At 40.3% G+C, this 25931-nt stretch overlaps 1 protein-coding gene across 1 annotated transcript in view; it reads right to left on the bottom strand.

Moving 5' to 3' along the window:
• Positions 1-25931, bottom strand: part of RTEL1 (regulator of telomere elongation helicase 1) — a 37825-nt gene that overhangs the window by 8522 nt on the left and 3372 nt on the right. Inside the window, exons 7-30 of the mRNA XM_052683629.1 lie at positions 25815-25890; positions 25269-25353; positions 24260-24325; positions 23655-23808; positions 22988-23026; positions 22231-22309; positions 21703-21800; positions 20433-20488; positions 18355-18429; positions 17635-17719; positions 16415-16547; positions 16152-16265; positions 14078-14118; positions 12852-12937; positions 12544-12621; positions 11918-11995; positions 10283-10426; positions 9493-9608; positions 8824-8947; positions 7613-7766; positions 5808-5971; positions 2952-3047; positions 1291-1501; positions 459-596 (exon numbers count right to left, since the gene is read on the bottom strand). Coding sequence (XP_052539589.1) covers positions 459-596; positions 1291-1501; positions 2952-3047; positions 5808-5971; positions 7613-7766; positions 8824-8947; positions 9493-9608; positions 10283-10426; positions 11918-11995; positions 12544-12621; positions 12852-12937; positions 14078-14118; positions 16152-16265; positions 16415-16547; positions 17635-17719; positions 18355-18429; positions 20433-20488; positions 21703-21800; positions 22231-22309; positions 22988-23026; positions 23655-23808; positions 24260-24325; positions 25269-25353; positions 25815-25890 — 2490 coding nt within the window. The remainder of the gene's footprint in view (positions 1-458; positions 597-1290; positions 1502-2951; positions 3048-5807; positions 5972-7612; positions 7767-8823; positions 8948-9492; positions 9609-10282; positions 10427-11917; positions 11996-12543; positions 12622-12851; positions 12938-14077; positions 14119-16151; positions 16266-16414; positions 16548-17634; positions 17720-18354; positions 18430-20432; positions 20489-21702; positions 21801-22230; positions 22310-22987; positions 23027-23654; positions 23809-24259; positions 24326-25268; positions 25354-25814; positions 25891-25931) is intronic.

Genomic DNA, 25931 nt, shown 5'->3' with positions numbered 1-25931 from the left:
AAGAATGAAAACAGAATGATGTATTGCAAACCTTGTCACCCCATGATGAAAACACTTAAAGTAAATGTATTTCTTTGTTTTGAGGGGATGAACCAACACCCTGCTCCTTTAGCATCTTACTGCTCCGGGATTTCAAAGACTGCACCAGCTGTTCACAGTTCTTGTGGCACTTTGGGGGCTGCAAAGCAGCCAGAGGAATGCACACAGTTTTGAAATCCACTGATTAGGTTTGAGATACAAACATCAGTAAAGCATCCTTTCAAAAAAAGGATGGCACCATTAGTACCAATGCAGCAGCCAAAGTGCAGGCATCTGTGCATGCTTGTGGCATGGCAGGCAGGAGGAGCATACAACACACAGATGGAGCTTCATTTTGAGTCACCAAATTTCCTTTTCACCCTTGCATTTCCACACACTTCATCTCGTTCTATGATTAGACAACCTCTAAAGTTCCTCACCTATTTTCTTTGCCAGTCCTTCCCTCTCTTCCAGCAGGAGGCTGTGCTCAGGTTTGTACCCACAGCCCACCCCAGTCAGATTGCAACATGCTTCATCAAACTGTTTCTTATGGTGAGGTCGAACAAACTGGTAAAATTCTTTCATTAGAGAAAGGGAAGAAGAATAAATCAATCAAACAAGAAAAACAAAAATCAGTCCACAACATGTAAAAAATGCTACAGAAGTTTATGATGGTAGGACTTCTGGGTTAGTGCAGTTAAATAGCTTAAAGCCCAAATGTTGTTCTTTAGAATTTACGTAAGTACACTTCAGAACAACACTGAGTGAAGTTACAGAGCAATCTGCCAGCAAAGCTGGAGCTAATAACTGTAATTTTTCCACTGTAAACAGGAAGCAATTTACACATCATCTCACTTCACTGTAAAATGCCTACGAACCAAAACCTAAACCACACTGCAAGTCAAATGAACTTCTAAAGCTGCAGGCACACAAAGCATGAAAACTACAAGTTGCCTATTAGCTGAATGTGGCAATCTAGTGTTCTCTTATTTGTAGAGCAAGCAAGGCAAATTGGGAGAGAGATTGCAGCTATTATTCCCAAGTGCTCGTATTCCCACTCCTTAGCCTTGCATACAGCCTTACTCATGTTGTAAATTGCATAACTATGCTTTTATTTTTGGCAGACGAAAGAAGTGACAGAAAAATCTGCCCCTCTGCTCATATGCACAATAAACAACCAGTGACATCTTCAGATTCTCCTGCCCTCGTGAAGCAGAGCCTACCTAAGACACAAAGTCATGCCGTATAAACACAGCAGGGAACTCATCGTACCTCGCAACAAGACATGCTTTTCCTCATCCTCTGTAAAAAGGGAACTCATTTGAGACAACATAGTGTTGAAGTCAGCTGTGCTCCTGTAGCTCTGAAGAGCCTCAGAGAAGAGATTGTAGTTTTGCTGGCTTAGGGTCTTCTTCACTGTTGCAATGTATAAGGTCGCTCGGGCTTTCTTTGGCTCCGTTGGATCTGCTGCCTTGTTGGCCAGCTGAGAAGACAGGAAGGTTTTTCAGTAGACAGGATGAGGAGAGGAGCTATGCTCATGGGAATGGAGATGAAGTTCACGTTTACAGTCCTGCAGCATTCCTCAAACATTTGAGACTTTCAGGAGGCAGAAGGTATCTTTAAACACAGAGTAGTGGCTTGGACTGCACACAGAACAGTGCAATGCTCTCACGTAATGTGTGACTCTTGTAATAAAGGCAGCAACACAAGAAAAGCAAATATCCACATTCAAAGGATGGAAGGTGGTCATGTATTTCAGTTCCTCTAACACAGAAAATCTAGACCACTCTCTAGTTTTGGGAAACATTTATGCTCCATAATCACAAACAGCAGGAACTTGAAAAAGATTCAGAATGAACCCTCCTTTATGAAAGTGCAGATCACAATGTTCTTACTCAGTTTCAACATGTGTAACTGTGACCCTTGTCACGCATTTTCAAGTCATAGGGCAATCTTCTGAGGCATAAGTATACTACTAATTTCCCCAGATGATTATCTTATCTATTCTTAAAACATTGTTCCTAACATCTGTATCTGCTCTCCTGTGAAAGAAAAGCAATGATATTCATCTTCTCTGCTGACAAAACTGACTGCTTCAGAGGAGCATCTCCCAGAGAAGGTAGCCAAGTTTCATTTCACAATTCTATCCTTAGGATAAGGCTTATTAAGAGAAATGAGACCAGCTGCAACTTTCAGGGCCAGGCTGATTCATCATAACAACAAAAATGTAAATACAACCTTCTGCAATGAACCTGTTCCCTTCCTCACACCTTGGATATCAGCACATCAGCATCTGTGACTACTCTATTAGTTCTGGATGCCAAGAGGCTGGCAGACTCTGGCAGAGACAGAACCCAGCTGGACAGCATCTTCAGTGACTACTGGCACCCACAATCACTTGGGATCCCCATGAATTCATCACAGCTCTCAGGCAATAAGCTGCATTAGGATTTTTACCATGTTTTCCTCCACCCTCTTAGGAGACAACATAAAAATATACAACTGCTAACAGGATGCACATCAATGCACAACAGGGGGAGAGGGGGGGGTCACAATGTCATCACTGACCCAAACCAAGCAGGTCTGTTATATTATTTGAGGCTCTACTACCAATAGAGAAAGAACAAAACACACAGGGTGAATAATGAGGTGATGTTAGCAACGTAGTTACAATCAAAGAACAATGCTTTGCACCTAACTCCACCTGAACCTTTGTGCTTGACTGGACTTGCGATGCCTAAATCTGAGAAAGAGCATGTCAGAAACAGATTTCAGATGGGCACTCATGAATATTTATGATTTAGAAAAAAAACTACATTTGTTTTGGCATCAGCATCAGTCCATGTCAGTCATCTGCCTGCCTGGAAGTTTTCAATTCAAATTACAGCATTCTACATATCAAAAGGGTGACAGAGACACAAGAAAACACGTACTGGATTGCTGACCAGCTTTATTTTCTTCCTTCCTCCTTTCTGCTCATCTGTTAACCTCTTCTCATACTGAAGGGAAAGCGTTGACAGACGTTGTGCCTACAAAGATTAATTAAAAATAAACAAAAAGCTCTCCAAAATGCTTTTCAAAGTTGTAATCCACTTAATTTAGCCATTTTTCCAGTAGCAAAGCTTGTTAATCCAGCTTGTGACACCACTCAAAGTGAAGCAAAGCAACCTAAATTATTGCAAAGGGAACTATGGCACTTACCTCCTTCTGGAAAGTAATGATCTACTGCACATTTCAGAAAGACAGAACCAAGCAGAGGAAATCAGAGTAGATTCCTGATGAAGCAAAGCTAGGCTTACAGCTAACTGTTTCAGAGTAGGCCTGGGGGGTACACAGGTGTGGAACTGATGTCTCACACAGCCCTCACTTTCATGCCTGAAGTACTTCTCACTGAAGAAACTGTCACAACTTCTCCTGGGATATTGAGAAGCCCAAGCAGCCTCATAGGGAATATCAGGTCAGATGGGAGGAGACAGTATTAGAAACTCCTGTGGTTCAACAGGTTCTCTTGCGTTCCCCATTTCCAGTAACAGTTGCACTTGTACAACTGTGAGTGGGAACACTGGCAGGCACAAAGCTCCAAAAGCTAAGTGCATGGCCATAAGCAACAGGTTGCTTAACAGCAGCCTCCAACACTAGCATAAGTCAGTATCAACCACATTGCAAGCATTCATCTGAGTAACAGATGAAGCAGTGGGATAGGCCCATATTGCCCACTGATTTCTACACACCTGTTGAGAAAGCAGGTACTTCAAGTGATTTATTTCTTTGCTCTTGCCCAATAAAGAATTTCTTAATGAGTATGTGACTATCGGTCCATTTTCAGAATAGCATGGTTTAATTTCTGAGAAGAACCAGTGAACAACTGTTCACAGAATCACCAGGTTGGAAACGACCTGCAAGATCATCCAGTCCAACCTCCCTCCCATTCCTATCAGTACCACAAGCACTAAACCACATCTCGTAGCTCCTCATCCAGGTGCCTCTTGAACACAACCAGGGACGGCGACTCCACCACCTCCCTGGGCAGCCATTGCAGTGCCTGACCACCCTCTGAGAGAAAAAGTTTCTCCTAATATCCAACCTAAACCTCCTCTGGTACAACTTCTGGCCGTTTCCTCGGGTCCTGCTATTTGCCTGGGAGAAGAGGCCAGACCCTTTTGCACCACAGCCTCCCTTCAGGAAGTTGCACAGTGCAATGAGGTCTCCACTGAGCCTCCTCTTCTCCACACTGAACTGTATTCCACTGTGGCTTCCAAATGTTTGTTCAGATCATAAAGCTTCAGAGACAAACTAAATTAATCACACATTAAGCAATAAAAAACAAACTAAGCACCAGGCCAGTAGATTTGCCAGCTGCTGATAGTCAGAAATAGAGCCTTCAGTGCACTCATAACACTGCAAGGAGAGTGAATTCCAGACATATCTGAGCAATAGAAGTGTCCATTTAAATATATTCCACTTAAGTGTCATGTAACAGAATGAACAACTGGAATACAAGCTGCAAGTCGAACAGGCATGATACATTGCAGTAAGTCAGAAGAAGGTCCAGAAATACCTATGCATTCTAATCCCAGACTGCCTATGAGCAAAATGTTTAATAGCACGATGGAGAAGACATAAGGCCTCCACAAAGTATTTCTCACAAGGAAAAAACAAACTCAAGTCATTCTTTCAGTGGACTGAGATACTACGTCTTGTATTTCGATTTTTTATTTGAGATGACAAAGATTTGTTTCCTTAGAGAGAAATGTTCAGCCTAATAAAATCATTTCAGAATGACAGCAGCTTAATTTCAACATGCAGGGTGCAGGGGTACTGTGTAACTTTAACAGAAGATAAAAAGAATAATACAGCTCCCATGATGGATGGTGAGTAAAGCTCTGAAAGCACACAAACTGTACAAGCAGTCCAAATGCAGTGGTCAGTAAAGAGCGCAACGCTCAACTTGTGCAGTGCTTCTGAAGGAGCCAGAGTTCAGCTACATCTCACTGCCACTTTTGGTGCAGCACAGGATGACCACAGCCTTCTGCAAGCCACAAGCAAACAGTAACACTGTACAGGAAGATGGACACGAGCTGACTCACTGTCAAGTCATCGAGACCACCGGCTTACTTGACTTGAGGAAATCCCAAGCTAGACCAAAAGCAGTGCAGCTGTGTAACAGGACACTCTTCCCAGGGTGACAAAGCCCCAGGAGATGTGCTGGGCTTTCCAAAGAATGAGCTCAGACATCCTTACCATGCCATGACTAAAGTGCCCGTGGATGATGGAGCTCATTTCTCATCAGCTACACACAGACAAAAACATTCTCTGTTTCTTCAAGCTCATACGTTCCCCATCTGTCACAAATCTATTCCCACTGATATCCCTTACAGCTTTTTAAATACTCCTTGGATATTCCTTACACACTCACGCGTTCCCTTAAGCACATTCCCCTAACAAACTGCTTAGCTAAGTTGTTCTAGATGTTTCCTGGAGTCTAGTCATCAGTCAAGCCTCACTTTTTTCTTTTTCTAAAGAGCTCTTTGCTCTCCAGCCTGCAGTTAGCTTCCAGAACCTACATGGTCAGCTGCTATGAAGAACAGTCCAAGTATGTACACACTGCTTATCTAATTGCATGTGTCTAGGAATCTCTTTGTTAAACTTAACTGTGAGCATCTGCTGATTCTAGCGCAATTAGTTTTTCCTCAAGAGGGCTGAACTGGTGCTACAAAATCAATGCCAAACTCATTTTGCTTCAGAGCCAACAATTTTTACTTATTACTTTGCTGCAGCATCGTCATTACCTTTTCCTCCCCTGGCAAACCATCATCTTCCTCCACCTCTTTGCTGTTCTTCTCACTGCGCTCCAACGCATCCAGAAGCCCAACACATTGTCTTCTACGTGAGATCATCTCTTGCTCATATTCTGTGCAGAGGCTGGATGCTCCACCTCCATTTACTGGCATTGCTGCACAAGGCAGATAATAAATTAACATTTTTGTGCTTTCTCTTGCATTTTCTTTGACTTAGCAATGCCTCAAAATTTGACTTAGCAATCCACAAAGATGGACAACAAAGACCTGTTGTTTTATCTCCTCTTCCACCTCTTGCAGAGCTGCTTTCTATGACTTAAGAAGAAGATTGCCTTGCTCAAACATTCCCAAAAACATCTCTCAAACATCTGTTATCACAATTTGATGCACAAATTTAAGTCAGGACTTTCCTCAAACTTCTCCTAAAGGAATATCATATTTAACGTCACAATGGCTTAGGATCAATGGAAAACAAAACCTCTACTGCCACAGTTGTCTGTGTTTGAGTGCTACAATTTATGGATCTCCCTACAAACAAACAAACATGAGCTCCTGCTCTTAAATGACTCACTCATTAAAAATAACAATGAAAACTTCTTAAAGAGAACATAAGAGATGCTAGGATCTCACAGTATTAGCAGCTATAAGACACAGCCACCACAGTGTACCAAGAATACATATTCTCACTCTTCAAAATCCACGTGCAACTGCTTTTAAATATAAGAATATGGATCCATCAGTGGTGTTTGCTACTTCAAAAAGGCTCTCTCTTCAAAATACATTTCCTCTACCTTGTAAAATGAGTTACATAGAGCTGTTTACTAAGAAAAGTAATTGTTTTGAGAATCTAAGCATCTTTAGCTACAAATCAAAAATGCACAAGTAGTAAGAAGCTGGTAGTCAAAGTTAGGATTACAAGTGTAGCTTGCTGTTACAGCTAAGAAGTGCCATCAAAAGCTTACACTGAAAGAGTTACATAATTAAGCTTTTCCCCTCTACCTTCACTTCAGTCATGTATTCCAACCCACCCTTCAGGATGGATCCACCACTCATGTGGATGAAAAGTTAACAGCTGAGCAAGCTCATCTGAATTGCTCTGCAGCAGCACAATAGATGGATTCAATGTAAATGCACAGATGGAAATTGAGGGAGAAAAAGGAGGTGGCCAAGACAACCTCTTTATAAAAAACAACCTGCAGTCAGACTGGCTTAGACTTAAAGTGAAGTCTCATCCTCAGACTCAGTCTCACACTTAGTCATAGCTTCTTTGGAATCAGTTTATGAACACACTTCATTGTGCAGCTCAGAAACGAAGCAAAACAGGCTGGAATGTTCTGAAAGAATCTCTGATGTGAGAAATATTTCATTATTTTGCATTAGCTAACCACAAACTTTAAAATACTGTTTTCTTTGAAGGCCAACACCCTCTTTCTGTTTTCTTACCCAGATCACTATGTAGGACTAACTAACTTCATCCAACTAAAGGATGGAAGGAGGACATATGAAAGCCAGTGCTAGTCAGAACAGAGTTTTTATTTACAGCTTTTGATTTTTGAAGAATGATATTCCACTAACTTCCCTGCAGGAGACGTTCTCATGCCACACCTTTGTTCTGCAGTTGCAATTGGTACTCTAATTTCCTAGCACCAAGCTATGTCCTTTCTGATCAAACTCTGACATTGTTCTTTGAGCCCTTTGCATTTTTCCCCTCCTATCCCAGTATCCAATCTCTTACTCTGTCCTTCCTGCTTTATCTTAAAACAACAGAAAGCGTATCTGTGAGGACATCAACCTACCTATCCTTTTCCTCTTCAAACTGGGAACGTGGTCATCCAAAATTTTGGCTTTCTGCAGGGAGAGGATCTGCTCAGATGAAGTAGAAGGTTCCACATCATTTTCACTCAGGGTAACAGCAGAGCCAGAAGGGCACTGTGCAGCAGGCAGGGGCATCTGCAAGCAGGTTACAAAACGTTACAGTAGGCAAAAGCTGCTCTTCCACTCCACTTCCTCTGCAACCAGAAATCCTGTCAATGGCCTGAAGACATCACATTTGTCCCAAAAACTCCTAACAGCAAGATTGTTTTAAGTGTTCTGGATTTTTGTGCTTTTGATGACAGGATCAAATAACTAGAAGTTGACACATCCAGATGAAGTGCAGCAAGCAGGATTAGCACTAAATGACTCTTAGAACAGAAAAGGCACACACCACTGTTTAAGAACAATTGCTTCCTAACAGCACTCCTGCACATCAACTCCTTCTGGCAAAGCACACTGGGTTGAGGTTCCTATTTACGATAAAACTCCTATTTATCATCAGGAAGGATCATCATGTCATCCAAAAGTCTGAAACTTATGATTTTGAACAACTCATATTTGGTCAAAGTATCTTCCAGGAAATTATTCAAGTCTGCTATGTTTATTTTAGTCCTAGTCTCCATTTGGAAGCCAAGGAATTTCCCATTCTGGCTCTCAGCCCATTTCTTGCTACGCCTTTCTCCAGCACATTACAAAGCCAAGGATTAATTTTTATATAAAGCAACTACTACTGAGAAAAAGAGCTTCTTAATGCAAAGAGAAACATATTATTAAAGATGACCCAGTCATGAAGCATAATAACTTCTGGGTCTGTCTCACTCTTTACATCAGTCAGCTTAGATCTACATTTAAGGGTTTGACTGATTTTTTTTTTGTTGTGCATAACCTCTCCCAGAGGGCCAGGAAGTTTTTTGATACTAACATCAGTTTCTGTATTTGTGTGCCATCCAGTGGAGACACTGTTTAGGAGTGACTGGAAAAGGAAGTTTCTTTTGTGATCTAACCTAATGAGTTGTGCAGAGACAACACATCCTGTCACAGCTCACTCACATACACTTCCTTTTCCACAAAGCTTCCAGTGATGCCCCAAAAGAAAGGTTGTTTAGAAGTGACTCCTTCACATCTCTCGCATCTTAGCATTTCTATCACTATTAAAAAGTTTTTAGTCTGTTTGCTTCTAAAAGATACTTGCAATTTCTTGAGCAACGCGGAAGAAGACTGAGACACTTCTGACTGCATGCCCAAAGTTGTCATAAACGTTCACGTAAGGGCGGACCCACGAAGGCAGCTTGCCTCTGACATTATCAGTTGTGAATCTATGTAGGAATAGAAAAGGAAATAATTATTTGCCAGATGGCCTAAATGAACTAAAGAAATGCTAGGACAAGGGAGGAACAGAAAGACAATGAAAGAGTGAAATAGTGCAGCAAATATAATAGACTGCACACAGGAGAAAAGGGCTTTGTTGTTATCATGTGTTATGCCATCACCCAATTAATATCATTCAACCATGACATCTGTAACTATGTAGTAGTACTGTTGGCCAACATCCCCTGCCAGGCCTCAGCATTGAAGGCTATCAGCTAAATTCCTGTTGCTTCAGCATTACAGTCTTTTCTCAGTTTCACCTTCAGAGCTGCAGTTCTGGTGGCCACCTTCTCAAATGAGAGATGGACAAGATATAAAACAAAGCTGGTAACAAATTACTTTTGCAAAGCAGTGCAATTATCTTACACATTCAATTACTTATTAATTGTAGCCTTCTCCAAACAGCAACACAAGCACACTTACAAAATACGAATAAATGTGTTGGGATACAAAGATGTTGATATAGGTTTATGCTCTAGAGCCCAGGTTTCACCTGTCATCACATAGGAAGATAGCACCATAGTCCTGGCGATGCCTGATGACCCTGCCAATAGCCTGGTTAACAGCTCGGGAAGCTTGCTGATTGTACCACTGATGCCCAGATAAATACTGCAATAAGGTGGGAGAAAGAGTTAATATCAGTCACCAGGTAAAAGATACTCATTGTGACACGCAGCCACTACTTATTTCTAAATCACTTAAAAATGTAGCAACAAAATCTTCTGAAAAAAATCCCTAAAAGCCTAGGAAAGCCAAATTCAGGTTGAATCAAGTATCACAGCTGGGACACGGAAAACTCAAGTGGTAATACACAACTTGAGGAGCTACTTAATAGATGATGCACTGGCTTCCTTGCTACTCAAACAGGCATTAAATAATACAGTGACCCTAAGAGCTAACCTGCAGGATAATAAGCTAAATTTATAATGCCATTCGTTATACCAAAAAGAAAATACCAATACCAAAATCCACCACACACAAACCAACCAGCACGTGCAGTTCTTCTCCTCACTCTCTTTCTGCAAGAAGAAATGCATGCAAAGACCTTGATCCAAATTTTAATGACACTGTTTTTTAAGCTCTATTTGATTGCAACCTTGTCAGTGGAGAAAGAATTTGGAACCCTTGACATTATCAGAAATATGTGAATATACCTGTGACAAACTCCTAAGGCTGTCTGACATTCACGAGGCTAGGAAGAAAAGCCAAAACCCAGAGACAAGAAAGGAAAAAGGCACAACAAACCTGCAGGCAGCCCAAAAGTTGTAGCTGCCCAACATTACCTGAGCACCCATACTACTTTTTTTCATCTCATTCAGGAACTGCATCTTCAAAACAACTCTGGGCTCCCAACGAGGAGGAAACGGAAGGCCGGTAATGATGACTCCTCGTCCATTCATGTCTGCAAAGTCCAAGCCTTCGCTGGCCTGAAGAGAGAGAAGGATTTTCATCATCAACAGGATGTGAACTGATATTTCAGAGAACTTAAGCAGTTGTTGGAATTTTTTCCTCCACTAAATTAAGTCCCCAGCCAAGTGGAGAGAGTGAATATATTGCAAACAGCTTCAGCAAGATTTTTTGCTTTTATTACTGTGACTTTAAATCTGGTATTTTCCTCTAGGAGACCCTGACAAATCATACCTCTGCCAGAACTATTGATTAATGTGTGTTTTATTCCTGGACAAGCAGAACAGCTGCATTCAGATGTCTCAAATGTCAGAACATCTCATTAACATTCCGTGCCTTTGTTAACAAGATGAAATAAGAACATGGCAAACTTTTGGTATTAAAGACAAACAAACAAAAAAAAAATCAAAGCAGTAATCAAAAGCTACCAAGAACCTGCTCAGAAAGCACAGACATTACCAGCTGTGAAGCTTATATCTTTACATCTGTCCAAGCAGCTGCCACTGACAGCCCTGTATCCACTTGTGTCCCATGCTGTGCTGGCAAACTAGTTTGTGAGATGAACAAAACCATCGAAAACATGCAAAAAAAGTTGATCTGTCTTGTAGTTTTCCCATTTCATTTACCATACTGCACAAACAGCTGCAATAGAATACATGGCAGGGATGAGTGGGTAAAATGACCAAGGGTACTCTGCTTAGAGCAGCACAGGAGGAGCAGCCACAGCGTGTCTTTGGCAACACAACTCTTGGTTTATTTTCTCAGATGTTTCCAATTTTGCATTCATACTATTAATCCTTCAAGTACAATAACCTAAATTGTCTGCTCTTCAATTATGTGCTACTGCAAAGCACTGTCTCTCCACAGATGCTACTCCTCTCAGAGTCATACACTGATGCTGGAAGGACAGGCATATTCACTAGAATCCTGCCCAGAAAGAGTTACATTTTTTCTTAATTGATCCAACAACGATTCTCAATGCACTGAAGGCTCAGAAGAAGATGAGTTTCCCTTGGTAGACAGTAGCAAAAAGTCTGAGTAATTTGCAACACTGCAAATACTTCCACTGGTATCATAAATCAATTTATCAACACTTCAATGAAAGGCCACCACATGCATCCAGAGGACTTGAAATTAATCTTCATCTTAAAAGTTGAGCAACGTTTCTGGTTCTAATCAGCGCCGTTCCAACATGCACAATTACAATTGTTTCTTTTAGTTCTCCTCCAAAATTGTTCTCATCTAATGAGTCAAGGTTTCTGTTTGTAGCCAACAGGAAATGTAAGTATCATGATGCTCATCCCCCTTAGAGAACTCTGAGATATCTCTCTTAAATAAAAACAGGAATTCAACCTACATACACTTGACATAAATTTTAAAAGGCTTCAGGGCATCCAACTCCCTCCACCTTCCCCCTCCCCTGACTATGGTTACACAACACAAACATCCTTGTTAAATTCAAAATGGTAAGTAATCTGATCACAGATAAAATAAATTCTCAGTTACATTACCTTCCCTCGACACACTGCCAAAAAAGCAGCACCGTTGGACTTGGGACAGGCAATTTTACCATAGTATGCATCTATTACCTAAAAGGTAAAACATGATTAATACAAATTTTGCTTAAACTATCTCCATAAATCTGGGCAAGTATAAAAGATTGACATCAGATACTTCTGAAAAGAAAGTAGACTCATGGACTGTCATTTCTCCAAATCCTTGAACAAAATACACAAACTAGGAGAGCAATTCAAGGATATTACCAACTCTTAGAAGCATGCAGAATGGCCATAGAAAAGCAAAAAGGAAAGAAACTGAAAATTTAAATAATTTAGTAGGCTACGATGGGACTTTGTATAATAACCAACAGCACATGATTCAGTGGCAAGCAGACAGCACTGTAACACTCACTGGATTTCATACGATGACTGAACCATGCACAGTTAGATGGAAGAGTAAAAGAAAACTGAATAGAAAACATAGTTCAAAGCAGCTCTGCAAACATTTTCATTTTATCCTAGGAACATGAAATTAACACAAGTTAATTAACACAAGTAATTAAGCACAACTTAGAGAGGTACTAAAACATCACAATAGCTTGCAGGTGTGCTGCAGGTATGTAGTGCAGATTCCCTACCTCTGCAAAGCTTCCTTTATTCCTGGGTTCCACAAACATTGGCTTCACTTCTTCTATTCTTTTAGCAAAATCATGCTCCTGTTGAACAGATAACGAACATATCAAATGCTCACATGAAAGCAAGCATCTACCAGAAATTCTCATGAGAAAGGATATGCTCAGACTTCCCCCACCATCTGCTCCTCTCCACGCAAAACACACAAAGACAGGGGCAGAAACATTTTCAATAAGCATGGTTAAATAGCATAACTGCAAACAGTCTGAAGTGTGCAACCAAACCACCTGTAAAGGGAAAACAATGAACTTACTCTCCAGTATTCCAGGCTTTTATCCATGACAGGATATGATGGGAAAAACACCAGCAGTCCGTGAGGTACAACTCGCACAAGATTACCTGCAACAAGATGGGCAAATGAATAGTTTAGGGCATTTTTCTCCTGGCGTGGATTGTAGAGACTGTGCAGGAAAAAATAAGCTAACAGCGTGGTTTATCTCCAAAATCTCTCCTGCATTCCCTTTAAATCCTTTCAATAATCCTATTGTCAAGCAAGAAACTCAAGACTTTGGTGCTGCTAATAGCACGTTTTATCCCATAAATGCTACGCTTCTGAAAAGCACTCATTGCATTACAGGTTTTCTAAAGTGTCACATTAACTGACTAAAACTTATTATGAGTATGCCAAGGAGTAGGAAAGGAAGAGACAACACCACCTGCTGCATTTTCCCATGTGACAGCAGGATCTATTTTCAGACCTGCTTTTCTTTTCCCTTGTTGTTTTCTCCATTCTCTATCCTTTGCAATTTCAACATTCAGAACAACAGATGAAGTACCTCAAGCCTGACTTTGAACCTTTACCTGCTGTAGAATATACCTCACTGAGAAATCATCCAGCTGTTATTTGGTGAAAGCATTTTTCTAAGTTCACCATGGAGGCCACGTGGAACAACTCAGAGCTCTCTCCCTCTTTTTGCTCTCTTCCTTCGAACCTCCATAGATTTGACTCCTTTCATACCACAGTCAGTCTGCACAGACACTTTGTCTTATTCTGTTCTCACACATCAAATTTCATAGTTCTACTATATTTGTAAAATATGAAAAAATAAAAGCTGAATTAAGATCAGCTTGACAAACTGCATTCACACACAGCACACGAAACTCTATCAGCTTCCTGTGATCCTTAATTGCTCTGCAAAGTGATGCTGGCAGAATAATCTCTGTGCATCTATTTTCTAGTCTGCACTGCTTTCTCACCACATGGAAGGATATTTGTGAACCAGAGATAAAGAGCTGACAATAAAACTGAACTCCTAGCATGGAAATATTAGATTAATCAAACTGATTTTCCTACATCACTACAGTAGCCAGCTGCTTGAGCTAACAGGACACATAAAAAAACAGTACTTAGTTACACAATGCAATCTTATGCCTTTCTGTCTTATCATGTGTTTCCTTTTAACATTTCAGAAGCCTTCCAAGTGATTTCTAAAAATGCTGTGCAGCAAACTGCTTTTGAAATCCATACCCTTCACTTACCAATGGTTTTCCCTAGAGAAGATAAATAGTCCTCTGAAAACCTACAAAGAAGAAAAAAAAAACCAAAACAGGTAACATTCACTCTACTTTCTTCTGTACATTTTTCATGCATATTGACTTCCCCTGACATTGATCTGAAATAGCACATTAGTATGCTCCCCAACACCCACACCAGGCAAAACTGTGACAAAGTGATACTATTACTACCACATCTGATCGCTGGCAGTCAGATGAGTTTATGATTAATACTAACATATCAGAAACACAAGTTCTGCAAGAAAAGTCCATAGATTAGCCTGAGAAGTCTGACTAACGTTACAACAATTTAAAATACAGCTAAACTAGGTGTGGTGAGGCTGCAGGGGCAAAAGGGGTGATCGTGGTTGCTATGTTATTGTTTACTGCAGGTATAAGCACAGTGAATCACTTCATTTGATTGAAAAAGTACTGCTCCACAATGAGCAGCTTTATCTGTTTCTTCCAGCCCTGACTGACATATCACCTGTGCTCTCACACCCTTATGATTCTTTCTTTTCAGTTCCATGCAGTTTCTCATAGTTTTCCCAGGAAGCTCAAATACAAGAAAAAAAAAATCCACATTTATGAGAGCTATGAATATCAGTATCACCAAACAGCTGCTGTCAAAACATAACTAACACTGTGCATTCCCTTTCTTCAAAATGCTGTTTTAGGCCAGAGGCAGGGAAATCCCCAGCCTTTCCGCCTTGAAAGATGTTACTTTCAACAAAATACATTGAAACCAAGCTTCCAAAAACAAGGAACATCATCTGAGGGCTTTCCAGGCTTCTTCATCTTCTCTGTCAAAATCATTTAGAATCGTTGAGCCCCTTTCCATTCCATGGAACACCTGGCACGAAGCTCATTCGTGAAGTAAAAACTGAGATCTGTTCTTGGATCGTTCTGTATTGCTGAACAAGGGTGGGCCAGCAAGCAGGCAACATTCTGTGATTCTCAGCTAGAGGTACAGAAATAATGCTGAAACTGGAAGAGCCAACATCAACAATGAGGAAGAAAACGTACATATACACAAGGATATCCTCATTTCAAAGCACCACAGAAGGACTGGGATCTAAAACAACAGTGGCACAAAGGCACTGGCACTCTTTAGTACCTTCAGAGAATTGGTAAGCACAGAAACATTTGTGAGGTGCAACACAGCATGAAAATGCCTCTTAAAATAATATGCTGAGATCTCATTGAGAACAACCTATTAGGGAACAAAAGTCTATATATAATGAACTTATGTGTTTTAGCAATCCTTGCTGGCACTACTTTTATCTCTTCTACAGAAAAAGCAGAAAGAATAAAAAGAGAAAAAAATATGAAAGACCAGAGAAAAGAAAGACAACTAAAGATTTGGATATGTTTTCCTTAAGAAGGCAACGCAGAGGTGAAAGGCAGGCCAACTGTGATGACAATCTTGGAGCACAAAGGTTTTTGTTACAAAGGCCAGGCATGTTTTGAGTCAACTGAGCTTCCAGCAAACTGAGGATGAGGGTCTGTGGCAGCACAGGCAGACTGCTCTGCAATGTGAAGGGAGGTGGGACCTGAGGATGACCTGAAGGAGGGGACCTGCCACATCAACAGAGTAAGCAAGTAGAAAAGACTCAGAGACAGCAGTCAGGTTCAACCATGAGTCCCAGACTGTCAGATAAAGTCATGGACAGGGATCAGTCAGCAAGTCAGGGTCAGATCAGTATGGCTGATGGCCAGGTGTGGTTACAACAGAGCTGGAGACACTTCTACAGCAAGTGCAACTCTTGAGCTCACTTCCCAGATGAAAAGGCTTCACCTCTGATCTGCGGGGGATTTCCCACGTGAGGCCAGTCAGGGGCACTAAGGGCTGTTACTGCACTCAGTGCCCTGATACTCACTTCCTTCCAGCCCTCTACTTCTCAACTTCCTACAGTAGTGGTTAAAAGGGTATTGTTATCCGTTTTTATCCATCCAGTGTTTACCCATGAAAAGAACTGCAGAGACCACTGATTTCTTCAGAACTCAAGATGTGAGAACCAAAGGTTTCAAAGCAGAATTCCATACAGAAGTTCATTACCTTCTCTCATAAGTAGAATTGAGCACAGCTCCATCAGGTCCTTTGGGAATGATTCCAACCCAGAGCTGGCGTTTATCAATAACATGAGGATTCTCCAAGAGAACAGGAAAAGGGCTGAAGAAACACAAAGATGAGACTGAAGTCATAAGCCCTCTATGATTCTCTACTAGCTACCAGTCCAGAACACTCAATTAGATCTGAGATAAAACAAAAAACACACTGAATTTTCAATAATGCCACTGTTCACATACCCAGACACTTACATCTGCATTTCCATTGTAAATGATGAGAGAGGAGAGAGAGTCCCACTGGTAAGGATAATTGTCCTGACTCCCTGTCGAACAAGCTCGTGCATGCTATATCCAGGGCTGAAACACCAATAGCTTAAGGTTTTTCCTGCACCAAATAAAGAGAAAACAATAAGAAGGCACACTGTATAGGGGAAAAATAGGATATGACTACCATGTAGCAGCATCTGAACTTCTAAAACTAAAACATCTTGGCATATGAAGCTGAAATCCCAGGTGTACGTGTGTTGTGCTTTCATCCTTCCAATTTATTATGACTACTCAAAACAATTTAAGATGCCATTGCTCAGTCATACCTTTAAGTAGATTCTATTACCATAGAATCATGGAATGAATTACGTTGGAAGTAATCTCATCAGCTATCTCAGGCTACGTCACTTAAATCCTCACTAATCACAGTTCGTAGATAATTATGCTCAACTAAATTATTTCTGCAAAACCCCTTGAAAACAGCTTTTCTTAAGAGCTCTGCAGTATTTCCATAAAACATGCCACACAACTACAGAGAAACTGGAGATCTGATCAGTCACCTCCAGCCTCTGCCAGGTTTATATATGGTGCAAGTCTCAAGATATTGCTGGACTGCTGCATAGGTACTTGCAAACAGTTTCTATTTTAGAAGCAGATACATCCATATGTTTGCTACATCACAGAAGAACGTTGTGACTGCTTTGTATTATTTTTACTTACAAATCCTCCAATTATGCAATAAATCTGGTGCTTCTGCTAGCCTTTCCCTGCACACTTAACAAAACCCACTCACAATTATTCCTGTAACTTGATATTCTGATGGAGCAATATCCCAGGAAAACAATGGATGCAGAGTAACAAACAGCACGTCCTGCTGCTCAGAACAGCAAAGGGAATATGTATTTTGTGGAAACATTCATGGGGACATTATGTGAAACAAACACTAAAATTGAGGGAAAGCATTCTTTGAAAAACATTGCTTTAGTCCTTAACAAAATGACTTCTGTGAAACAAATACTGATATTCCTAACAGCATTTAGATGAATAATTAAGTAGACATTTATGAGGCAAGGTATTTACAAAGATCCTTGGAAAGCATCGTACTAAGAAGGCTTCAATAAAGGACATCCAGCTCTCTTTAACAAGACAGGAGCTGAGTTGGGTTCAGCCCAGCTTTTGCATGAACCCAAGTGTGAGCTCTGTACCTTGCTTTTTCACAGCTGATGAATCCCAGAGATCTGTCCTTTCCTTCTTCTTCTTCTGATTACCGTTATCCAGATGAATGTGTACCTGAAGGAAAATAAGAGCAATGCTCCTAGAGACTGCTGCAGAAGTGAATGTGCACTGCACCCCAACCCCCAAAAGCCAGCTCCTGATAAGGAGCACAATTAACATCATTTTATAGTGATGCTGAGGTTGTATAACTTCCTATCTGCCTTTCATGTTTTGTTTCCAGTGCATTTAACAAGGAGCAAAGCAGAATATAATAATTCAACCATCCATTTTCAATCAGTTTATGGAAGCAGCATTTCAATGGTGGCCCTGAAATTTCACTTAAGCCTCGTGAAGAACTGCTTCACAAACAGAACTACAAAATCCGAGCAATACAAAAGATGAGTTTGCCAGGAGAACACAACACTTCCTGTAGAACTGCAACATTTGCAATAATTCACATTTTCTGCACTTCCCTTCTTACGTTTTAGAATTAAAAAAAGAAGTTCCTCAATAAATTACTGCACAAGTCCCCTTCTTTCTGGGCAATCTAATTTAATTACTCCTCTTCTTTTCCTGGAGGAAGTTACATAATCCTGTAGTAATCAACACCACAATTTGCTATACTATCCACATCCCTCTCAGTCTAGAATACATAAGCACAGACATTAAATGCTATCTAGGAAATAAGCAGAACAGAAAGCATTTCATACCTTATAATACCTGGATATCGACTGAGGTGGCACAAAACCTGTTGTGTCTTCTGGAGGATCAATGTTGAATACAGTCTAGAAGAAACAACATAACGACATGCAAAGATTAAACAGTTATCAACAAAATTAACATACCTTGGCACTGAGAAGTGTTTCCAGAAAATTCACTGTGGAGATACCCTTAAATATATCTCCTTGCCCCTTCGATTCAATAAGTTTTGAACAAACACATTTTTACAGGCAGTTCTTGCTAACCACTGGTCCTCCTCATTGCTCCAAACAATACAAGCCAGAATCTAAATATATTCAAATTCTATCAGTGGTAGCTTCACCATTCACACCATACCTGACTCCTGGTTGCTCAAGAGCACAAGCACACGGCGTGGTCATGAGATCACAGAGAGCCACAACTGTGTGTGCAAGAACTTTTGGAATTCCCTGAGCTGAAAATCCCAGCTGTGGTATCCTACCCTAATAACACTGCCTGGAGAAAACAATCAAGTTGTAATTGCATTTGTTTGTCCACACCTCACATGAAAAGCTTCTAGAAACCCCACACAGAATTGCGCTTCCTTCCCTTTCCTGTACTTGATGCCTCGTGGCTAAAAGGGATGCAGTTTCAAACATGCAGCTTTCCATGAAACCAGCTGTGGTTCTCAAATATTTATAAACCCTGCTAATTTTTCTAAACAAAATTTCTTCAGACATTTAAAATGAATTCTTGAGCTCACAGGAATATCAGCTAGTTAACAAGAAAGATGTTCTCCAGTAGTGAGAAGAAAACAGAAGCACAATTCCTGGAAAAACACATTTCTGAAAAGGAGTCAGGGACAGGGTGTGCAAACAGGATTTGGGTAAGTATTCTCCTAAAAAGAAAACAAAAATAATCAAAAAAGTGATGAGTAATTAAAGGGAAAAAAAAAAAAAGCTGTCAAATTGACTGTTGAAGGAACTATAAGAAGGAATTGCTGGATTTTACCACGGAAGACATTGACTGTGAGCTAGAGACTGAACACTGCCACCCATTGCCAGTCTCCATACTTGGGGGTTTTCTTATCATTCAGCCACTGATGCAATTCTTCATAAAGAAGAACCAACCCATAGCAACAACAACCAGAACAGAACACCACAACCCATGCCAGGTAAAACCAAGAAAAGCAACCAGCAACATACATTAAAACTGATCTATCTATTAAAGACTGACAAAGAATGACCCTTATGATCCAGAAGAGGCACAAATAGTTGTCTTAGTTCACTGTTGGGAAAAGATCCAATTCAACCCAGCCATCCCTGGTGACTCAGACAGATACAGGTTTCAAAAATCACCAAGTTCTGAGAATACAGCTGTGCTCCACATGGGTGTATATATCCCAAATGGCAGATTTCCAGATGTGTAATGGTACAGCTAAGATGCTATCTGTTCGAACATTAAGCTCTCCAAATGTTGCTACTCCATATTTGAGTATCATCCAAGTCCACCAGAACTCAGGTCAGCTTCAGAGGGAAGCCAGAAATTGAACTTCAGGCCCACTGTACCCTCTTATTCTATGAGGCCCAGATTCTCAGAATGTTTTGTAAATGCACAGCAGTGAGAATACTGCCAGCAACACATGGATGCCCACACACTTCCAGTGTTAAGTTCAGTTCCTGTGGCACAAAAAGGATTTTTATTTTACAAGATCTCCTGACTTAATCATTAAATGAAAAAAGTAATGTTGCTTTTTTTCTTTAAACTTAACCTGTCTCTTTTTTTGAGGCCTCACATTCCCACACACTGATCTCAAATGTGCACAGCCCAATGACCCAGCTCCACCTGGTGGAGGCTAAACCCAGACCAAGTTCAACCTAGCTCACCAAACAGGACATCAAACCTACAAAATAACAACCAGGGTCAAAAATCAAAGTAGGCTGTCTCATTAGGCAGCAGCTTTCTCCTCTAAACCTGTATGTTTCCATCAATGCACAAATATATATGCAATTAAAAGAGAAAAAAATGGTTCCCTCCAGTGACACTGAATGCTTTTTAAGCCAACTCTTCTATATTTCAGGCACCTGCAGCAGCTGCACTAATTATTTACCTGGATAATATCTGAGAGTTTATGCAATCCTGAGGTATTAATAAATATCCCAGTGCCTACAAAGAAGAACAAAACCATTACTTTTACAATAGAAACATGTGTATTGCTGTGTATGCACACCTGAACAGCACAACACCCTGCAAGCATCATTTGGAAACGTTATCTGAAACAGAAATGAGTTATTTCAAGTTCTCATCATTATTCAAGATGGAAGGAGAAATATAAAACTGGCATTCCAAGATAAGTTCCATGTTTCTGATGCATTAAGAAGCTGTAACATCAACTTCTTCAGGCTCTTCTACATTAAAAACTGGGAAGGAGGTAATAAAGGCAGAAGATAAGCATGCTTAAGCTACACGGTTATATTTTCAAGAGCTCAGACAACTAACATCAGGCTTATGAAAGCAGGAAATTGTTTGTGTAACCCATTACTCAGAGACAAAAGCAACCTTTGCTACAGCTCTAAGAGCCCCTTGCAATCATCCCACGCTTAAAGCAGGAGCAAATAAAACAGCATATGAAATACACTGACAATGAGAACTTGACCATGGAAATGGCATTTATTAAGCCAGAGAAGGATGCTGGGGGGGAAAAAGGAAGGGCAGATTTGCCCACAAAGAATGCATTTGCAGAAATTATATATTCCATGTCTATGTTCCGTGCTCTTTTCATTGCTTTCACTGAAGAGCAAGCTAATGAGAATGAGCTGTTAAGCAGACGTGACAAATTATTTTCTTAGTACATGTCAAAGTTGCACCTGCTTCCTTGCAGAAGAGCCAATTAAGAACAAGATGCTGATGGACACAAGAACAGAACCTCGTTAAACCTAGAAAAGATCATCAAGCAACTCCCAACATTGCTATCTCAGAAATCCACGAGCCAGGAATAGCTCAACACACAAAAAGCACCATCAGTAGAAGTGCCAGCAAGCTCTCCTCACACATTCCTTCTTGTTTTGTAGAAGAATAGTGTGATGTGCATAGTGTGATGTGCACACCTCGAGGTGTGCACATGTGCATACACAGCAGTAAATGCTCAGGTTTTGACACAACGTTGGTTCTTACAATAAATTCTGGTTCATGGATGGACAGTGTTTCCCAACAGAGGGCCTAGCAACAAAATTACACTGTTTCTCAGGGTCAGACCGTTTTATTTTAAGTGTTAAATTCAAAGATGCCTTTCTCCACTTCCCCCAGAACACTGCAAGCTTCCAATTACTCACATTAGAGAAAAAGTCCAAGTGAAAGAACTGATAAATTTACAGACTTACGGCCTGAAAGAAACTGTAAAATCTGCTCTAGTGACTCCAGGAGTGAGGCTTTGGTTTGAAACGTTATTTGGGCCTTTGCAAACAGTTCAAAGATGAAGCTGCAATTCAGAAGAAAAAGAAGCACACGTGGGTAAACACAGTAAACCATCACACAGACACAACAACTGCTACTACTCTTTCACAGCAACAATTTCACCATTCAGTTGCAAAACATTCTCAACTCAGTAAGAAAGAAAAAATGATGGGAATGTAAATATTTCCCATCAAAAATAATGATTGCTACATAAGGTGATTGAAAAAGAGCTGCAACATTGAATGAGTGCTATTCCCAGGAACCAGAATATTACTACTAACCCTGAGAGCCACTGAGAAATCCTTCACACAGTGACATATTTCTTGTCCCACTGCAGGTTTGTTCTGCGAGCACACAGAAGTACATTCATAAGCAAAAAGCTCACACCAGACTCAATTTAACCTAGGTTTAGAACTCCTCCTAACACGCAAATGCGTTCATGAGAAGAAATTTACCTTCCATCTTTGGTGACTCCACTGTCATTTGGTGGCAGCTCCACTGCATCAATTGCACTTTCTAGCTGAAGAAGAATTTCTTAATGGAACCAAAAAGAAAAATAGTTATAGTTCATAGAAACTCACTCCAGGAACTCATCTGAATCCCTTTTTCAAATGCAATCTATTGCAAAAGCTGCCATCAAGGACAGCAATTTAGCTGCTTTCTTGATCCCGTAAACAAGCTAAAAGGATTCAAGCCAATTTCTTTGGCATCACCTCTAAATATTTGTATTAAACTTTAACAAATCCTATGGCCTCAACCCATGACCTCTTAGATTAAATCTGTGGTACTCACAAAATACAGTTGCTAACTAAATACTAAACTCTTCTCTATAGATGGAGAAAGTTCTTGGAAACGCTTTGCAAACAGACATCTCAAGCCCTTGAGACAATCACTACACAGCATCACCTTTTACAGCAGAATGATGCAACCAATACATGGGCAGCACATTGACAACACTGCAAAGTGAAGGAACTTCTGGCAGAGAGACAAGGGATGCATTTATCTGCCAAGTCTCACCTTCCAGGGAAGTAACTGCAACTAAACATTCCACAAGACTCTATGAAAACCAGAGACTTCTATGAATGACTCAGTTGTTAACAACAACATCAGATGAATCTGATTACCCAGATGCTGACCAGTAGCTTTTTGAAATAGTTACAATAACAACTTTTAACAACAAAACAAACAAAAAATAAATCAAAAGAACCTTACTCTTTATCTTCGCTATATCTTCAAGTTCCATGTTCAGCCCTATTGAAGAAAAGAAAGATTTTAAGGAGTGTGTTTCACATCTGTTTCATTTCATATCCAGTTTCTTCAAGCCTTCTCAGAAACTATTAGTGTGGAAGTTAGCACTATGAACACGAGAAAAACATTTTCTGTATTCCATTTGCTGTTCCCTTTCACGACTGTAACAATCAGAAAGCTCAATGCAATGGAAGAGTGATACAGGAAGTGTAATGACAAAGGGCCTAGTGCAAAGAAAAGGTGCTACTAAGAAAAAGTGCTCACCTGTCTCCGACAACCAGCCTCACAGGGAAAATCCCACAAAAGGAGGGATCTCTAACCACAGGTCCTTCCCCAGGGGCAGTCAGCCCTTAAATGAGGCCTAAGATGCAGCCAGGCTCGACCCCTGCCTGTCTCACAGCTGAATTGCCTTCACCTCTAATTGCTCTAATGACTGACCAGGTCCTTTCCCCAGGTGCTCAATCAGTGGTTCAGGCTGTGACTCAACAGTTACCATTCACATGGCATTTTACATTGGTTTGGCCAAAGACTTTGTGTTTGTCTGACATTATTAATTACCAGTCACTTACCTAGAGATTTAGTTTCTAGTTATATTTCCCAGTAAAACAGCAGTTTGTAGTTGCCAACACACCTGAACTGATGCTCTCCATATTGAATTCAGCATTTACTTCATTCTGTTGAACTACTTTGGCTTGTTCTTCCAGTACTACATTTATAACATCAATTGCTGAAGCCAAATCGTAGGCTGTCAGGTCAAAAGAAGATGACTCTTCACACAGTCTTTCCTAAAACATCAAGGGATGGAAGCATTATTTAGACTGTACAAGGTGTTATTTGGTCAGGTGGTTTCACAGATGATAACGTGTAGATGAACAGACTTGACTTCCTTTCTGTTCTCCAAGCTCAGGCTGGAGGACATTTTCAAATACCTTAAGACTTTGACTTACACTGGGCATCTTTTTTTCTGGAACACAGAAGATGTTTGCTAAACACCACCTCCTTTTTTTTTTTTGGCATTATCAAAAATGGTATCATATCCATCAGGCAGCAAATCAGTCATCAAAATCTCTTTAGGTCTTAACAGACATTGCATCAGTGATCATACGACCACGATAAACAACACTGACAAAGGACACAGTTGGGTGCAGAGTTTACAGATCACTTGTTATACGATACTGGTCTGTATTTCGTTTTGGATGATGTTTGAGAAATGGCAACAGAACAGAAACAACCTACCACATTGTGAGCTTCATCAAGTATTATCACAGTCCCCTTCAGCTCTATGTTGTGAGCTCGTCGGCTCTAGAGATGAGAAAGAGAATGAGGGAACACTTATGGAGACTACAACTGATACTGTATTCAAGAAAACATTTCTACCATACTGGGACTTACAGGTTTATCAGAATTAATCTCACTCATCATTTTTGCCAACAGGGACTTGGGAGGAGTGAGGTGTAAACCAGGGAGATTTAGCTTGTGGATTACTTTTGTGTTGTTTGCTTTTTGGTTTTATTTTAGCAAATCTCTTCTTGTGACATCTGTGCTGTGAGCTGATGCTCTGAGGACATCCTCAGCAACAAAATATCTGCTAACTTCAAAATGCTTCCCTGCTTAAGGTGGTCAGAGGTTTTGGTTAGATTTATTAAGCATTTGGTCTTTTTGCCTCTTGCAGTAATGGAACTTAATCCAGCTTCTACTACAATTCATGAATAACAACAGGTTGCAAGAAGATGTTAGCAGATCTGTTTCCTCAGCAAAGTTTTTGTCTGTGAAACACTGACAATTTATTGCAGCAGCTTTTTCTAAAACCAGCAGCTATGTACAAGAGCTGTCCAATCTCTATGGAAAGGCTCACATTCATCCTACAAGCCATGCTGGTCACTGCAGAAGCAAAAGATTCACAAAACACGTGCAAAGCCACTGCAAAGTATGCTACTGATGGTTTCATTTCAGGAGTTAAATATAACCAGAAGACAAAGACATCATATTCTGCAAAGCTGATTTGAGCAAGACCTCAAAGGAAACAACACAGAAAATATTTGTTAACTGTGGGAAAGTAGAACTGAACAGAGAGAACCACAAAAGGGCCTCCCCTGACTCTGAACTTGAAACAAGTTTTGATTGTTTCTGAAGCACAGCACACACGACACTTCCTTGCTGTGCATCTGCTCTCAACAGCTCACCCACTAAAAGTCAACCTGAAATAAAAATAAGAAGATTGTATTTAAAAACAAAGATCCACTACCTTTGCATCCAATAAATAGTTGTAAGGCATAAAAATAATATCTGCCTGCTGCTTCAGGCTTCGAGACAGATAATAAGGACAAGCTCTGTTTAAAAAAAAAAGTAGCACAGGTTATAAAGTCATAGTTGCAGAAATATTAAGAGTGCATTCATCATTCATGTACTGTGTTTCATGCTCTCAGTGGCTTCTAGTCAATTTCCTAATGAATTGGAACTGACGTGTTTGATTTTTCAGGCAAATAGCTCTATCCATGCAACACGTAATAAAGTGTAGAAAATATCCCCATCGATGCACGTAGCTCAGCTGAACAAAGAAAAAAAGAATTCAAATGAGAAAGAGTGTTACTCTTTGCTGCATTATACTTTTAAACCCGTAGGCAAGAAGTAAATGCTGGGCTAGGCTACTTTATCTCAATAAATCAGTCATATAATTCTCTTAAATCTGGAACTAAACTGCAATGTTTGTCCCATCATATGACATTGGAAGCCTCTACTCAAGCAAGAATTAAAATTCTGGTAAGAAGGAGCAAGATCAGAGAACATCTACCTGTGCTTGCTTCCATTTTTAACCAAATCTTCAATATCCATGATTGAATCCATCAGTCCTTTCTCTGTAGACTTCTCTGTGAACAGTTATAACATTACAACCAGAGGCTTAAGTGAA

The sequence above is a fragment of the Tympanuchus pallidicinctus genome, unplaced genomic scaffold (assembly GCF_026119805.1).
Source record: "Tympanuchus pallidicinctus isolate F22 unplaced genomic scaffold, pur_lepc_1.0 scaffold20, whole genome shotgun sequence".
NCBI lineage: Eukaryota > Metazoa > Chordata > Aves > Galliformes > Phasianidae > Tympanuchus > Tympanuchus pallidicinctus.
This window is presented reverse-complemented; position numbering and strand designations above follow the sequence as displayed.